The sequence below is a fragment of the Schistocerca americana genome, chromosome 9 (genome assembly GCF_021461395.2).
Source record: "Schistocerca americana isolate TAMUIC-IGC-003095 chromosome 9, iqSchAmer2.1, whole genome shotgun sequence".
Taxonomy (NCBI): domain Eukaryota; kingdom Metazoa; phylum Arthropoda; class Insecta; order Orthoptera; family Acrididae; genus Schistocerca; species Schistocerca americana.
This window is the reverse complement of record NC_060127.1, coordinates 60429548-60447951: the sequence shown is the minus strand read 5'-3', so window position 1 is coordinate 60447951 and position 18404 is coordinate 60429548. Positions and strand designations below refer to the sequence as shown.

The following is an 18404-nucleotide window of genomic DNA, read 5'->3' as shown; positions in this document are numbered from 1 at the left end:
AGAGCTTTGGAGGACTTAATGGCAACAAATCGACTATTCACTTTAGTGTGTACATGCACGAGTCTGGTGACGTACCATCTGACTTTCGGAAAAATAGCACCCACACACTTCTGAAGACTGGAAGAGCTGAAAAGTGCAAGAATAGGGTATTTGGCTGTTTTAGGAAATCATCTTAAATGGTTAATTATGCCATTTTATGCTTGGAACATGTTTTTTTTCCTTCTGGAATTTCAGTATTCTTTTATAAAAATGGAAATGAAATTAAAATAATTTGAAAGCCCACTAAAATGCTCCTTTCGAGTCATGTGATATCTGTGACATCACCGGCTAGCTCGCTGCTTCTACTGTCGTAAAGGTAATTCACTGTGGTGTCTTGTTTTGGAATTTACATTTCAAAAAACGGATTACAAATGGCATGTAGTACCACGCTGTACAAATACACCCATAAAAACTCTTGAAAAATTGTTTCCGAGTATTTCAGAGAATGAGAAGGTGCATAAAAATTGGTTGCACTGTACTGGCAAAATGCCACAACGTTGATGCTCTAGTTCTCTTACTTAGTTAAAAATGTCTTGTGCTCTAAAGTTAACATTAATTACACAGAAGGATGGTGTCAGTAGATGAAATTAAACTCTTATTAAAAATTATCACGATATCCATTTCTTTAATACTATTGGTAGCTCAGTTGGTAATGTGGTGGACTGTTGGAAATTAAAAGATGATATCTAGAAGTTCCCAGCTCAAAACTACATAGCAACAATATTTTAATTTATTTATAAAACAAAGTGACAGTACTTTCATATGAAAACTAAATCACAATTACAAAACTTCACTGCACCGAGTTTACACTCACAAACAGCACAGCCCTTTCCTTTGTGTTACCTGCATGTTGCACAATCCTCATCTGTCCATTTCACAGACTAAGATTAATGTAAAGCTATATACAATACATCCCACCACGGAAACAACTGCTACAATGAGTTCAAGTTCTTGCTAATGCTCTTTTCATATTACATGTAAACTTTTAAAAATTTAAGACCCTTGCAGGATTGGAACCTACGTTCCCCTTATCTGTAGTTACATGCACTATCTGTTGCGCCACAGCGCCCATGCTCCATTTCTGTCTCTGCTGAGTATCTTGTATAGCAGAAATCAGCACTACAATTTGCCAAGAAAAATTTTATTGTGTTTTGGGTCGTATTTCATGACTGATAGTTGACAATTTAGATATAAGATACAGATCCATTTGCAAAAGTTCTTCAATTCCTTGATTTTGAGTGGATGTAAGGATTTTGCAGGGTGCAGGGAAAACAACAATATCCATCCCTGTACATATTTCCGCTGTAATTAGTAGAGCATAAACATACCAATTTTTGTAGGGTTTCCACTATCAGCACTCACAAAATTCCTTTGCATTGTTACTTAAAAGTTGTAAAGGCATTTTCCAGCACTAAATAGCTAAATTATTTGCAGAAAAAGTATGTAAAAAGCTAGTAACTATGGCTAACACTCCTGTAACACTCCATACCTTCAGCTTACTCGTAGTTTGTGATGTCACCAGAGCACCAGCCAATAAAAGAGCATTTTCTATCATGTGGCATAATCTTTATATTTAATGATTTTTTAAGCTTGGATTACAAAAAAATTAGATATATTTTGTAAGAATATAGACCGTAAAAGCAACTTGAATCTTATAGTCACTCTGAATAACAACAATCCGAGCCATATTTTTAACATAGGAAAATAGCCTTTTATCAGACAATCAGCTTAACAGTTCATGCATCCAAGTTCCTAACAAGAACAATATACAGAAGAATGGAAAATAAAATTGCGGATGTGTTAGATGACGATCACCAGAGAGGCAATTCTGACCTTGTGACTTATAACAGAAGCATCACTAAAGTAAAATCAACACACATTCATAGGATTTGTCGACCTGGAAAAGTGTTCAACACTATAAAATGGTGAAAGATGTCCAAAATTCTGAGAAAAGTAGGGGTAAGATATAGTGAGAGATGGGTAACATACAATACGTACAAGTCCCAAGAGGGAATAATAAAAGTGGACAACCAAACAGGAAGGGCTCGTATTAAAAAGGTTGTAAGATAGGGCTGTAGCCTTTTGCCCCTATTGTTCAATATATACATTGAAGAAGCAATGATGGAAATAAAAGAAAAGTTCAGAGGTGGAATTAAAATTCAAGGTGAAAGGATATCACTGATACAATTCACTAGTGATATTGCTATCCTTAGTGAAAGTAAAAAAGAATTACATTATTTGCTGAATGGAATGAACAGTCTAATGATTACAGAATATGGATTGAGAGTAAATTGAAGAAAGATGAAAGTAATGAGAAGTAGCAGAAGCCTAGGGACGAAAGGAATATGTGGAAAACACTGACAATGAGAAGGGATAGGCTGATAGGACACCTATGAAGACATCAGTGAATGACTTCCATAGTACTAGAGGAAGTTGTAGAGGGCAAAAACTGTAGAGGAAGACAGAGAATGGAATACATGCAGCAAATAATTGAGGACATTGGTTCCAAGTGCTACTCTGAGATGAAGAGGTTGGCACAGGAGACAAATTCATCAAACCTGTCAGAAGATTGACAACTAATAAAAAATAAAAATGAACTCACCATCAATCATGTCTCCCTCCATTTCCGCTTCTTCCTCCTCTGCCTGATATAGGAGCTACCCCGGAGATAGCAACGAAAACACACAAAGTTACACTGCTACATGTTATTTATTTGTAATTATCTATCAGGTGACTGAAGATGCCACAACTAGGTTACTTACCTACATTGAATTCCACAGTGTCTGCTGTGGAGATTACATCCCCATCCCCATCCTCCTCCTCAGCTACAACCATACACCTAAAAGTGCGGGGAGGGGGTCTCACCTCTTCTTCAAATTGGGCTGTAACAAGATGAAAGAATCACTATCACAGTCTTTTGGACTACATACGTATGCGGATGAATAAACACATGGAATTGATAATAATTAAGGAGAAAGAGGGACTTACAGCAAATCCTGGGGCTCATCATAAGCTCAATGATAACGCCGATCACTGACTGAATCGTGGTGGTTATTGATGAGAGAGAGCCATGGATGGCCGGTTGGTTGGGGTAGGTTGAATACATCCCTATTGGACGAGTTGCCTTGAAATTACATGACTAGCTGCATGTGGGTGTGTTTCGTCTGCCAGAATACATCAAATGGACTTATATCCTGTAGCAGTACAACAGACCTTATTCACCAAATCTGAAGTGATAATACTAAAAGACAATGCGCACATTGAATTCAATGAAATGAGAAGCGTGCAATCGGGATGCCAACATGGAGAACGAGAATCTGCAGTTAGGGGCTGCTGCAATTGCTCCTACTTGACTCAGCATTAGAGCTACTTGTAACTGACAAGCACTCCATAACAAGTAAATTCACTCAATCAGAATGCCTGTAATTTACAGAAGCATTAAGAATAGTGTTGATGAACAGTGGAAATTGTATAATTCACAAGTTACGTAGTCTGCTTACTTATACACTTCTACACACAGGAGTCTCAAATGTTTCAGTGGTGAATTTCCTCTAGTGTTGAAAATATGTATAGAACACACAGGGCCCCACCAACTATTGACCACAGGGAGAAGCATCACTTTCACACATGGAGTAGCCAAATAAGAAACAATCAGCTCATAGCTGTTCTAGTCCACCAACAATGAGCCCAATGCTTTGCTCAAGGAAAACATTGTTTGTTTGGTGTCAGGTCATGGTAGAGAGGTCCACCTGTGATTCTTCCCAGCTGACCAGAACAAATAGTCATCATTCTGCTGCTCCCCCACACAGCCAAGTGGTGGGTGTAATGTGGGCACCCGTGCTGATCATTAACTAAGACAGGGAAATGCATTCGCTTCTCTCTGCGTCTACTGCCAGCTCCTCATTTGGTGAACAGTCAGCCGTCGAATTCGCCTGATTTGAATCCCAGTTATGCTGCTCTGGTTGAGAGATAGTTTCTGTGGTACTGTAGTTACAGCACCTGGAAATGCAGTGCACATTTCGTTCGGTTCCATATCACGTAGTGCCCCGACACTTGTGTTTCGGAACACTAGTTTGAGAAAGTCTTGGTGGAACACTAGACATCCGCTACCCCGTCACTGTGACAGATGAGGTTAACTGTATAGGTCACCACTATCAGACAGCTGTTTGGAAACACTCCACAATGCTGCAAATTCTTCCAGTTTCCATAAGTTACAATGTCTTCTAAATTTTTGTGAATAAGAAACATAGCTTCTGTGTCTTACAATCCTGTGTGTTGTGGGAGCAGTACAGTTTACACCACATGATGTTCAGCTTTCTGTGAGAGCCAATGGATCAAAATATGATCACCTGACACAGACGAAGTTATAGTAGAAAAACAAAATGTACGGTGGAGTACAAAGCTGTAGTCATACACTGCTTGGAGGTGTTTACAGCTAAAAAACAATGCATTACACTGCTCATGAAAGAACAACACAGGAACTCTCTGTTGTGATTGGTAGTCGGTTGGATACGGCCTTCCTCCAGTGCCGGCGACAAAACTTTACTCAGGTCTGTGCAAACAAATTAGATCCACTGGTCACCTCCTCCAATGGAGCAATACGTGTATATGTAATAAGCTCAACATCAACACGCACACGGTATTTGTTTTTCGATATATCAGAAGAGAAAAACTTGGTAAAGTCTTATAGTAGCTTTTATTACAAGGAGAGATATGACAGGTTGAAGTTTGGATGCAGATAGTTCACAGGTTTTTATCTATTCTTGATGTTACAAATAATGTGGAGTGCTCTTGAATGTAATAAATGACTCTATAGATACTGATCTGTATCAGTATTTCATATGTCTGAAATGAATGTAATGACCTAATGCATAACAATTTGTAATCTGAACACGAAGAATGCTCTCAAAGTACAACGATTTTGCTAAGTAATAGAAATCACCTGTATCTGTTCTCATGGAATCATGACTGCTTTTAGTATTATCATCACGATTGCCTGTTTAAAAATAGGTGTTATCGCAAGTCTCATGTTATTTCATACTTCGTAACCTCTAATTATAAAGAAGACACCACTTGAATTACAGCTCGTTGTGGAACCTAGAAATGATAGTGTTATTCCTGACATGTTAGTAAAATTATGTGAAACAGGCTGTTCTGAAATGACAAAATTGCTTACAAAACTACAACACAAGAATCTGTTGCTATTGCTAATGATTTTCTGCCTGATGACAGAAACTTTATGCACAGCTTGGCAGATGTGAGTTATGGGCCAAAAAGTGTCAGATTTCATCACACATACGGTATTTGCTTACGAAGTATTGGAGGAATCTTGTACAGTTCTCTGCTAGCTGACTTTAGGAGGGTGTAGTACAAGACAGAATCTCATGATTTGTTTCGTAAACACAAGTGCGATATAGCATCACATTTGTCAAATGGGCCCTGTCATATTGTACAAAACAACACTGTCCTCTTGAATTACAGTTTTTTGTTGTTGCTGAATGCAAAATGATTGTGTTTTTTCAGAGCTGCAAGCAAATTGCGTGAAAGGTTGCATTCTGCAATATTAGTTTGTGTGTCTGAAATGTTTGTAATATACTCGTGCATAACAATTTACTTACAGACACTGATTTGAATGAGAGGGATGCTCTCAGGGTATGTAATTTGTCCGTTAAGCGGAAATAAATTGCTTAACATTGACTTTTTTCTTCAGAGTTTAAATTCTCTCTTTTTCTTTACTCTGATGATGGTTTCAAAATAACGAGGACATTCTGCAGTGATTGGTAGCTTTTGCAGCTAAATAGTAGTAGTATCTTTCCCTTTTTTCCGATTTTATGCAGGGTGGAGATGTATTGCAGATGTGTAGCCCGGTCTCTGCAGTTCGTAATCTGTAATTGGCGACATTTCTGTAGTTTTTTTCCACTTCATTGGATGTTGCAAAATAATGGGGTGCAGGGGGAGAGGGAGATGCAAAGTGTATCCTTCAGTTGAATGTAGAAACTATACAGTTTTTGTTAATAAAAGTAAAACAAAATGGACTGCACCTATTTCGTGGAAAGATGGCATTTATTATTGTCGGGATTGTGTTTTCTTTTTCTTAATAGATGATCACTTATAGGAGGTATGTTGACATTAAATAAAAGTGTTCTTTGCTGCAGATTGCCATGCAATTGTGGGTGGGAGACAGGCTGAGTGTGCGGTCACCCAAGGCAGCTGGGGGCTGTGCAGTGTGGCTGCATTTTATACAAACAATTTGCTCTCAGGGTGGCCGTCATTTATCTTGCTTTGTTCAGTGGTCATTATGGCCTTTTGTGTATGCTGGTATCGTTAAAACAGAGTGGCTGGTAGGACCATGCAGCCATGTGCACACCGAGGACGGATGAGGATGGGGAGGTCAACATAGGTGCCACACAGAAGTGGTAGCAGCTGGCGATTTGAAAAAGGCTGTAGCCCCACCCATGGTGAGTATGGTGAGGAGAGGGATGAGTGGCTTTTAAGTTCAGTAGTTTGTGACTGCACATCACTGAGAACATACGGGTAGTTGCCACCTCTCTCTCCTGGTGCAATCATTGGGACAACGATTTTCCTTAGGCCACAGTACATGTGTTGCATTATGACTCCTCCCCTCCCCCCCCCCCCCCCCCATGACTATTTCAGTGTGTAATTTGAACAACGAAGCATTTCCTATCAGTTGTGGTAGAGTGTTGACTTTACTGAATTCCAATTACCTGAGCTGCAGGGTGATTGTCAAGCAATGCAGCGCAAGGCATCTGTAGGGAACTCTGACATCAAACAGCAATACATACAGTCCTCAGCTGCATGTTTACAGGTAATACACTTAATAAACTCCTTTCTGCCCAAGACCATCATCTCGTCAGTTGAAGATGTTTCCCGCCAAAAAATAAAGGTAGTATTTTCCACTCCAGCCTTTTCCCCACCAACTTCTAGGTGAAGGACAGAGTCTGAGAGTATGTCTGCCACTAGTTTCGAGTGCTATTGCGAAATTTTTTCCCAGCAGGATAACACCAGTTGTATGGTATCTTCAATTTTTGAGCTGTATTGCAATTTTAGGCACTCCTTGTGTAACAGTACGCATATAGTTGTGTAATTAGGAGTGTTCTTATGATTCATTACATAGTTAAGACCGATCTTTACCCAACCGAAGTAAACAATGTACACTAACCTAACCTTCCTCTCCTACATCTGGACAGTTTCCACGTGTTTGGGGATTCACTTTGGCATTCCATCCAGAAGTATCAGAGTTCAAGTCCTGGAAAGCTCACTGCCATTGTTAATTTTCTGACAGTTCCTGAGTGGGAGGTGTAGTGGGACATCAGACCATCCTGGGATAATGAAATACCCATCAAAATTCTAAATTCCCACCAAAATTCGAAATTCTCACTGATAGGGTACATGGGGGAGGAGGAGGTGGAGAGAGAGGTGGAGGGGGATGGGAAGGAGGGAGGGTTGGGAGCGATAGCGGCCGGGGCCCCATGTGCCGGTTGGAGGAAACACAACATGTCATCTGGGGAAGGGGTGGTAATTAATTGGTCAATTTAATTAATTTGCATATGAATTTGATATCAAAAATTTCCTCATGCTGCCATCATCCCACTATTTATATCAACAGAATTGTTAGATGTACAATGCATAGATATTAAACCAAAATGAAAAATGCTCTTATTGCAGCACTAAGAAATGTCATGGGCACATTTAGCAATGTGAAAGAATAACACAGAAAAATGGAAAAGAATATTGAGGATATGTTAGACGAGGATCATTTTGGCCTTAGGAAAGGTAAAGGCACAAGAAAGGTGGTTGACATCGCAAGCAAGACTAAAGAAAAATCAAGACACATTCATAGGATCTGTTGACCTGAAGAAAGTGTTTCACACTGTAAAATGGTGCAAGATGCTTGAAATTCTGAGAAAAATAGGGGTAAGCTTCAGGGAAAGATGAGGAATATACAATGCATATGAGAACCAAGAGGAACAATAAGAGTGGAAGACCAAATACGAAGTGCTCGGATTAAAAAAAAAAAGAGGAACAATAAGAGTGGAAGACCAAATACGAAGTGCTCGGATTAAAAATAGTGTAAGACAAGGATGTAGACTCTCACCCCTACTGTTCAATCTATACATCGAGGAAGCAATCACAGAAATAAAAGAAAAGTTCAGGGGTGGAATTAAAATTCAGGTGAAAGGATATCAATGATAAGATTCGCTGATGACATTGCTACCCTCGGTGAAAGTGAACAATAATTACAGGATTTGCTTAATGGAAAGAACAGGCTAATGAGTACAGAATAGGGATTCAGAGCAAGTCAAAGAAAGACAAAAGTAATGACAAGTATCAGAAATGAGAACAATGAGAAACTAAACATGAGGGCTGGTGATAGCAAAGTAGATGAAGTTAAGGAATCCTACTACCTAGCCAGGCAAAATAATCCATGATAGATAGAGCAAGGAGAACATAAAAAGCTGACTAGCACCTCAAAAAGGGCATTCCTGGGCAAGAGAAGTCTACTTGTACCAAACAAAGGCCTCAGTCTGAGGAAGAAATTCCCGAGAATGTACATTTGGCCTACATCATTGTATGGTAGTGAGACATGGACTATGAGGAAACCGGAAAAGAAGAGAATCGAAGAATTTGAGATGTGGTGCTACAGAAAAATGTTGAAATTCAGGTAAGGAATGAGGTGGTTCTCCACAGAATGGACGAGGAATGGAATATGTGAGAAACAGTGACAAGAAGAAGGGGCAGGATGGCAGGACATCAGTTAAGACATCAGGGGATAACTTCCATGGTACTAGATGGAGCTGTAGAGGGTAAAAATTATAGAGGAAGACATAGACTGGAATAAACATAAAAAAGGCTAATGAAAGAGTAAGGGATATGTATCAAAGAAACGCAGGTATTACCTACCCCTGTCCCTAACTTGCCGACCTTTCACTTTATGGTACTCAATGCAAGTAAAACCAAAACCAAAGGAGGTATAACGGAGCATCACTCACACCTTTTCTCCTAACAGGATTGCAGCTATATGGAAGTTAATTTGGTGAAGAGTGTGAGAGATGTGGTGCGTTTTAGCAATGCTTATCAAATATTGTTTGGCTCATAAGCACATTTGCCCTAACAGTCTACAGTCAAATGAAATCTTAAATTTTAGTGTGAAATATATAATTTGTGTCTATCTAATTACTGAGTAGTAATATTACAGATTTTTTTAGGATTAAAAATTGTACTTAAGTATATAATAAGTGACTAACTGTTGCAGAAAATATATCCAGGATATTACAATAAAAAAACTGTATATTGATTTCTTTTATTTGTGAAGAAAAGAATTTTATTTACGGGTAATGAATTTTATTTATGTGTAATGTACCCCCATGTTCCTTTCTAATTCACAAATGCCATTCTTGCTATCAGTTTTTCAGCTGCTGCACCATCATCATACGCCTATTATCAATTTCAAAATATCACGACGACTGTCAATAAAGGTAAGGAGTACGCAAAGTAATGAAGTTGTGTATAAACACTAGTGTATGCATTTTTCCTCTTTGAAATCTGGTCAGACTACTACTACATCTGTCAACGACTCCCCATCTGAGATAACCTGCTGTATCCTCCCTTTCAAAAAAACCATCAATTCACACAAATTTCATTCCTTACCCCATATGATAATACTTTCATGATGTACGTAGATGAGGTACCAAGTCAAATGCTTTTTGGAAATCTAGAACTATTTCATGTGGCTGACTGCCTCGATCCAAGGCTTTCAGTATACCATATGAGAAATATACAAGTTAGGTTTCACACAATTAATGTTTTCGGAATCTATGTTAGATGGCATGGAGGAGGACATTCTGTTCAAGATACTCAATTATGTTTAACATCAGAACATGTGCTAAGAGTCTATAACAAACTGATGTCAAGGATATTGAACGGTAGTTTTGTGGATCACTTCTACTATCCTTCTTGTAAATGGATGCGGTTTGTGCTTTCTTCCAGGTACTGGATGCAGTTTCTTGTTCAAAGGCCCTACCGAGTGAGGTGGTGCAGGGGTCACACTGGACTCGCATTCAGGAGGACGATGGTTCAATCCTGTGTCCAGCCATCCTGATTTAGATTTTCCATGATTTCCCTAGATCACTTCTGGCAAATGCTGATTTCCTTACCAATCCTTCCCTAATCCGAGCTTGTGCTCCGTCTCTAATGACCTCGTTGTTGACAGGACATTAAACACTAATTTCCTCCTCCTCCTCCTCCTCAAAGACTCTACAATAGATTATAGTTAAAAGAAGGGCTGACAGCCACAAATTCAGTGATCTTCCGGGCAAACCAGAGAGAAAGATGGTAAATTGCATCTACCTCACATACATAGTGATGAGGCGAACCAAGTACGAATGAGTACATGGCGATCAAGGTGGAAGAAATACGACATGGGTGGCAGACATATTTGCTACCATGATAAGGTAGTGAAGGATGTTGTTTCACGATTCTGGTCAACTTGAGTACAGTACCATTGTCAACAAGAGTTAATTACTCCCAATGCCAGATTCCACACTTTGTCAAAATTAAAATCGTCATCACAATAACTTAACTCACTCATCAAATTTATTTCAATATCTTCCCTGAAAAATGAATCCCAGAAGAACAGATGTTGAAATCAGCATGTTCTTGCTCCACTGCATAGCTTGCTCAGTACAGTGCACGGCAGACTTCATTCTTGAACTATACATAAAGTAAGTCACAAATACAACAGAGAATTTTATGTATGCCAGCCTTCTGTAGAATCCAGTCCTCCTTCACAGAGCCAAGGAGTGTGGCTATCTTTGGTATTGCCAGAAAAAATAGGCTTGACTATGTTTAGAGAGGATACAAACTATTTTAGAAGACAGATTCCCTGTGACCAATAGAAAGGCCATGGACATCAACCTTTCCTCTTCAGCCTCTTGAGGTGAGACATTGACCTTCTGTTTTAATTGCAAAGCCTTGTGGATCTTCCACAGTGGACAGGGCACTATCTTCACTGAATTTTTTTGAGGTATTCGAGTTTTTCCTGTAGACAGCCCTCCCCAGTAATCAAATCAAATGTGCACTGTGTTCAAGTGTAATGGAGTCTGCACTAGAAGATGAAAACTTCCTGCTATATGGTAAAGATCTGTATTACTAAATGCAGGAGCACTGTGTCCCAGGGTGTTGCTGGTTTTATGGTGAACCAAGACACCCAAGAAAAAGAAGCATTCATCCTTTTCCAGCCACATAATGGATCTAGATCCTCCCATGAATGTAATTCGGATAGTCAAAAAGAACTGATGATGTTTCTCCTCACAGTGAGGCCACTCTACAACAGTGTCAACTGTGTACCTCCAACAGATGCAGAGTCCAACATCTGCTCCTCAGAATCTTCATGAAGATTCAAAGTTTTAGCAGAAGTTTGTGTGACTAATTTTGAAATGGACATGCTGCACGCTTCCGATGGTACAGGATTACACAGCTGAACAGGTCACAGCAGATCACGAGTGTGAACATTATTGGAACTGGTCTCTAGCATTCAATATTCCAGGAGCCAAAACGTTATGACCACCTGTTTAATAATAGCGTGTTGTTCCACCTTTGAAACACAGTACAATAGGGATTCTGCACTGCATGGATTCTACAAGTCCTTGATATGATTCCAGAAGTATGTGGCACCAGATGTCTATGCACAGGTCAAGCAATTCCCACAGTATTACAGGAAGGCGGTTAATGGACAAGAAGTTGGCACCCCATACGTGTTCCAGTGTGTACAGATCAGGAACTTTTGCTGGCCAAGACATCAATGTGAATTCACTACAATGCCCCTCAAACAACTGTAGCATGATGCTGATCTTGCAACACGGACAGTTACCCTGCTGAAAGATGTCATGACCACAGGGGCACATTTCAAGCATGAAGTGAGACATGTGGTCTGCAATAATGTTCACATCGTTCACTGCTGCCATGATACTTTCAATTACCACTACAGATCTCGTGGAAGCCCAGCTTAGTGTACCCCATACCATAATTCTGCCTTCACCAGCCTGTATCTGTTGCGTGGTGCATGTTTTGTGCAGCCATTCGCCTGGATGACTGCGTTTAAGGACCAAACTATCGATCTGGTGTGACAAGAAATGCGATTCATTTGACAGGTGACATATTTCTATTGATCCATGGTGGAAACTCAGCGATACTGTGCCCATTGCAATCATAAATGACAATGTTGTTGGGTCAACACACAAACACATAGGGGTCATGTGATGTGAAGCTCCATGTCCAACAATGACCTTTGAACGGTGTGCTCCAAAACACTTGCACCTGCAACAGACTTGTACCTGCAACAAAATTGTACTCTGTTGTCAGATCTGCCACAGATTGCTGCCTATCCTGGATTACACAGTAGGGGAACCTCCGACCTCTATGTTTTGTGATAGATGTGGTTGTCCAATATCATTGGGCCTACTTGTTATTTCACATCCTTCAACCACTTTTCATAGTGCTCATAGTAGCAGTTTGCCAACAGATGATCAATTATGCCATTTCAGAGATTCTCGTTTCCCGCCGCAATGCCACAACAATGTTGTGCCCTTTGTCGAAACTGCTTATACCTGTGGATTTCCGCATTTGCGACCTGTATCTTTGCTATAATGACTGCCCATTCATCTCTCTTCTGCTTACATTCTTTCCTTACTGCATCATGCAAACAACACCATCAGGAGGCATTCAACCTCCCAGTGGGCAGTGGCCATAATGTTTTGACTCATCAGTATATGTCTAGCCTTACATTCTGGTGGACCATTTCATCAAACATGAAGCTCCGAAACAACCCATGCACAAAATGAAAAAGAAAAGACACAAACAACTGCATATTACCTTTCTTGTTCGCTGTCACTACCTACTGACTCCACTTCATGCTTGACCACCTGAAACAAGGATTAAGAGCATCTATAATGATAATGATAATAATAATAATAATAATATCATCATCATCAAGAACAACAGTAATATACAGTGATATATATGTGATGCCTTGTAACAGCAGAGAGGAAGTGAACTAGTCTACAGGCAGAAGAGACATACTGCGAAAACACTCATGACCAACTTATAGCAAGTAGCAAAGTGGTCAGTGTCTGATCACCAGAGGTATGGCTGGTTTTCTTATTCTGGAACTAACAATACAGCCCTAAAAACTGGACTTCGATCCCATACTTGAGATCATCAAGTACTATGAGGAGTGGCGGCAAACAGACTTTTACAACAGTGGTGACGTATCCACTACTGTCAAGAACACTACAACCAGAGCTTTGGATCCTGAAGCATTTGGACTGACACACAGAGTGAGTCCAGAATCCACTAAACAACTTCAAACAAACACCAAAATCTTTTTCAGCACACTAAATACAAATAGACTTATGAGCAGGATTGTTGCATGAACTAGAACAAACCCTAAATGGAAAAAAAATGTAAATACTGGCACTCTAAGAAACAAGACTGACTGGCCAATGGATTTTGGGAACCACAGACTTTTCAAAAGTAAAGCAGATAATTGAATACTGAAAAAACACACCACTTTTATGGGCCACATTTGCAGTCGAGAAAGACACACTCACCTACACAACAAACTTAATGCCTGTAAAATAGACTAATGACAATAACTCTGAAGTATGGAAATAAAACATGTTAATCAGTGAATACATACCAATCTATGTTGAAAATAGAACCAATACTGAAAAGGTAGACAAAGCATGGGAAATGTTACCAGAAACAATATCTAAAATTCCTCAAAATCAGGTCAGAATCTTACTAAGTGATATCAAAGCTCAGCTAGGCAAAGAAAGCACAGGAAAACAACCGGAAAATTCCCAGCACATAAATGGATCAACCAAAATGCACGAAGATTAGTTGAACTATGCACGACATTCAACCTTAAAATTGTATCAAAACCCTTCAAAAAGAAACCATCAAAACACGTGACCTGGAGATCACTGAACACACTCATCGCTAAATTCCAAATTGACCATGTAGCAGTCTCTTATTGAAACCATAGAGAAATTATGAATGTCCATGTCAGAAACAGTGCAAACATAGACTATTAACTGACAAGAATACAACTATATTTAAAGCCTCAGAGGTTCATGAAAAAGAAGACATAGATCCCCAAATTTGAAATTAGTAGAATCTTTCCACTTCTTACGGAAGAAATAGAGAAAAAGCAGTCAAACAATTGGCAATAACTCATAATAAAACTGATAAAAACCACACATACTTCAATTCCTCTACAGAAAAGGAAAATGCACCCTTCATGGAATGAAGAATGTGAATATGCACTTCAATCTCGACAGTATGCTTACAACAATTGGACTGGCCATAAGACAGGAAACAACTACAAAACATTATTGATAGTGATGGAAGGTACTGTGAAATTAATCAGAAAGGCAAAAGAAAATACGAAAACAGGCAGATAGTTGAAATGAAGAGAGACTTTGAAAAAAGCAGCACATAAAATTTCTGTGAGAACTTCATAGGATATCAACCACAAAGTCTCTGCTACAAGAAAGAAAATGGGTGATTGGATCTACTGGATCTAGAGAATCAAGAAAAGTCTAAGGAACTTGCCAGGTATGCCAAAGAATTAGTTAACTGCCCAGAATCCACACAAATATATACTTGTGTACTCAGTGCAAGCTGCTTCATCTCTGAATAACTAGTGCAACCTACATCCTTCTCAATCTGCTTTCTGTATTTATCCCTTGGTCTCCTCCTACAATTCTTACACCCCCCCCCCCCCCTTCCCCAACTCCCCAACACACTTCCCTCCATTAACCAAAGTGACGATTCCTTGATGCCTCATGATGTGCCCTATCAACCGATTCCTGTTCTTAGCCAAGTAGAGTCATAAATTTCTTTTACCCACGTTTTGAGTCAGTAGCTCTTCATCAGTTACTCAATCTACATATCTAATCTTCAGATTTTTCTGTAGCACCACATTTAGCTTCTATTCTGTTCCTGCTTGAACTGCTTATAATACACATTTCACATTCATACAATATTGCACTCCAGACCAATAACTTCAGATAAGACTTCTTAACACTTTAGACATTAACAAATTCCACTTTTACAGAAAATTGTGTCTGGGCATGGCGTCTCCGTTTTATATCTTCTCCTCATTACTTTTGCCATTGTCAGTTTTTTGCGGCCCAAACACCAAAACTCATCAATGTCTAATTTCTTAATCTAATTCCTCATCACCACCTGATTTAATTTGACTACATTCCATTGCCTCTTTCTTACTTTTGTTGTTCATCAGACAACCTCTTCTCAACACACTATCCATTCTGTTCAACTCTACTTCCAGGTCCTTTGGTGTATGTGAAAGAATTACAGTGTGTGTGTGACAAATCTCATAGTTTTTAATTCTTCTCCCTTAACTCTAATTCCCTTTCCAAATATCTCCTCGGTCTTCTTTACTGGAGTTAGGTAGCAACCCTATCTCGCTCCCTCTCCACTACGCTTCCCTTCCCACGTCCTTCGATACTTATAACTGTTGTTTGGTCTCTATATAAATTGTAAATAACCTGTATTTTATCCATGCCAGCTTCTGAATTTTCAAAGGGTGTATTCCACTCAACATTGTCCAAAGTTTTCTGTAAAATCTACAAATGCTATAAATGTATAAGGGGCAGTCAAATGAAAACAAGACAGATGGAAAAAAAGCAAGAAAACTGTTTATTATTTCTAAAGTAACCACCTTAACTGTTAATACATTTATCCCATTGTGAGACAAGATGGAATTTATGGAAAAATGTTTTTTTGTTGCCTAGGAAACCACGATTGTACCCAGGTGTCCTCTTTGTCCAAAGCAAATCAGTGGCCACAAATGTCTTACTTCAGGGCTCCAAAAATATGGGAATGTATGCGGAGATATCAATACTGTGTGGAGGATGTGTAAAGGCTTCCTGGCATGACCACATGTTTCACAGCTTGTTTTGACTACACTGCACAAGTTCCACTGGAAAGCCATAACACACGATATCCTTTACACAGTCCTGATCTCTCCACATGCAATTTCCATATTTCTGAAGTCCTGAAGAAAGACATTCATGGCCCTCAATTTTCTTCAGATGATGAGATGCATGCCTTGGTTCACTCATGGTTCTGTACGCAACTGCAAAAATGTTTTCACGAAGGCACTGACCATCTTGTCTCACAATAGGATAAATGTAAATTGTTTCACAAACTACGATATGCAAATTTTTCACTTTTTAACATAGTCACCTTGAAAATTTTAACACTTCTCAGGTCGTGGACCAGCTTTCGGATCCCAGCATTAAAGAACTCTGCAACCTGACCATGACACCAGTTAGTGCCAGTTACTTTCAACATGTCATCATTTTCCAATTGCTTTTCATGTTGGATCATCAGCCGCAATGTGACTCAAGAATGCATCACCATCCTTGTCACAGCACTCCAAAGTGGACAAAGAATGTTCCCTTCGCTTTGTTGTGTGTTCTTCTGTTGACATTTTCGGCACCCATCATTTGTTTGTAGTGAAATTTGTCAGTAACAGTGTGATACACTACTAATCTTGAAACTTGTTGATACGTCTGATGCAGTTTGTCAATAGTGAAGCTGTCTGTTCTGGTGAACTACCTCATCAACTTTTTGTGTCAAGTCTTTATTCATAACAGTGGGCCGTCCAGAGCAATCCTCACTATGAACATTTTTCTTCCTTCATTAAACACCTACACCATTTATACACATTTCCACCATTCATTACACCAGCGCCATAAACTTCAATCAGCTGCCAGTGAATTTCAGCAGGATGGATTTGTTTTGCATTTAAAAACTGAATAACCAAGCACACTTCACAATCAGCAGGATTACTGATTGACATGGTGACAAAGGAAGCAGTTTAACCATGCAACTAACACTGGCAGAAATGTGAAACGTATTGACAGCATAGTGAGAGACTGGCCAAGAATGGCTGACTAGGAATGGCTGTCATGTGACACGATGCGTGCACAAAATGAGCTGTCAGTTCTGACTTTAAAAATGACCCTTGTATTAAGTTATAGGGATTACTCTTGAAATAATAAACAATTTACTTACATTATTTCTATCGGTCTCTTTTTTAATTTGATGCCCTTTATAGCTTTGCCTTTCTTTAATCTATCTTCTAAGATAGGTCTTAGGGTTAGTACCCATTTGTGCGTTTCTATACTTCTCTTGAACCCAAACTGATCATTCCTGAGGTCAGGTTCCACCAGTTTTTCCAATCTTCCGTAAATAATTTGTATCAGTATTTCACAACTTAGATTTATTAAATTGATAGTCTGGTAATATTCACACCTGTCAACCACTGCCTTCTTTGGAATTTGAACTATCACACACTTCTCACCTGTCTCGTATATGTTGCAAAGAAGGTAGAATAGTTTTGTCATGCAGGGCTTTCAAAGGTTCTCAATAATACTAGGGAATGTTGTCTACTCCAGGGGTCTTGTTTCCACTTAGGTCTTGCAATGTTCCATCTAGAGATGGGTCGAGCTCGTTCATTCTCGTGAACTACTTCATTCATTTCACTCTTTGCTGTGAAGCGTTCAAATGAAGTAGTTCATTCATGAAGTACGGAAGGCTGGCGAAGTTGCCCAGTTCGCCGCTCAGCCGCGGCTACGCTCGCTCGTACAATATAGCTTCGTAATACTTCATAATTTTACCAACAGATGGCCGAACTATGCAGTAACGTGAACGCAACGTTTTACGCTCTTACAGTGTCAGAGTTAAATAGAGCATGGTCGAAGGGGACAAAGGAAAGATAAACAGAGAAACCTGTCACATATAAAGAAGGGATTACATTTAATCTTTCTCAACATTTTCTCATGAAGCGCCCAAAAAAGTCTTTATCCGCCAAGTGAAACCTTATTTGTTGTATTCATGGACTGAAAACTAGGGCTACCAACGAAATGCAGTCCAATTTTGTTCCTTTTAAAATTTAAACCAAAATAGAATGAGTATGTTTACCACTGTTACAAAGTCTATATACCTACGTTAAGTAATTATTCAGAAGTTTTCCTGTAGATTTTATTTTTGTTGAGAATAATAACCCTCCAAATTCAAAACGTAAACTGTCACCTGTAGTCATTGGTACGATTTCAGGTAAAATCCCTCTTTATTTTCTTTGGAAAGCAGTTTTTGTGTCTGTTCACTCTTATACAATGGCTAGCAACTCGCGATCGCGTAAAAGTAGTGAAATTTGGGGTTTCTTCGCCGATTTAGGTGATGGGAAAGCAAAGTGCAATTATTGTTCTAAGTGTATTTCATACAAAGGAGGAAATACATTTAATCTAGCG

General features: G+C 39.2%; 1 protein-coding gene across 7 annotated transcripts in view; it reads right to left on the bottom strand.

Annotated features, from left to right (window-relative positions):
• Positions 1-18404, bottom strand: part of LOC124551072 (zinc finger protein 271-like) — a 114736-nt gene that overhangs the window by 16478 nt on the left and 79854 nt on the right. For 4 of the 7 annotated variants that reach the window (XM_047125962.1, XM_047125961.1, XM_047125959.1 and 1 more), the window contains exon 6: positions 12931-12980. In XM_047125962.1, the coding sequence (XP_046981918.1) occupies positions 12931-12980 (50 nt within the window). The other 3 variants (XR_006967767.1, XR_006967766.1, XM_047125963.1) reach the window with 3 other exon arrangements.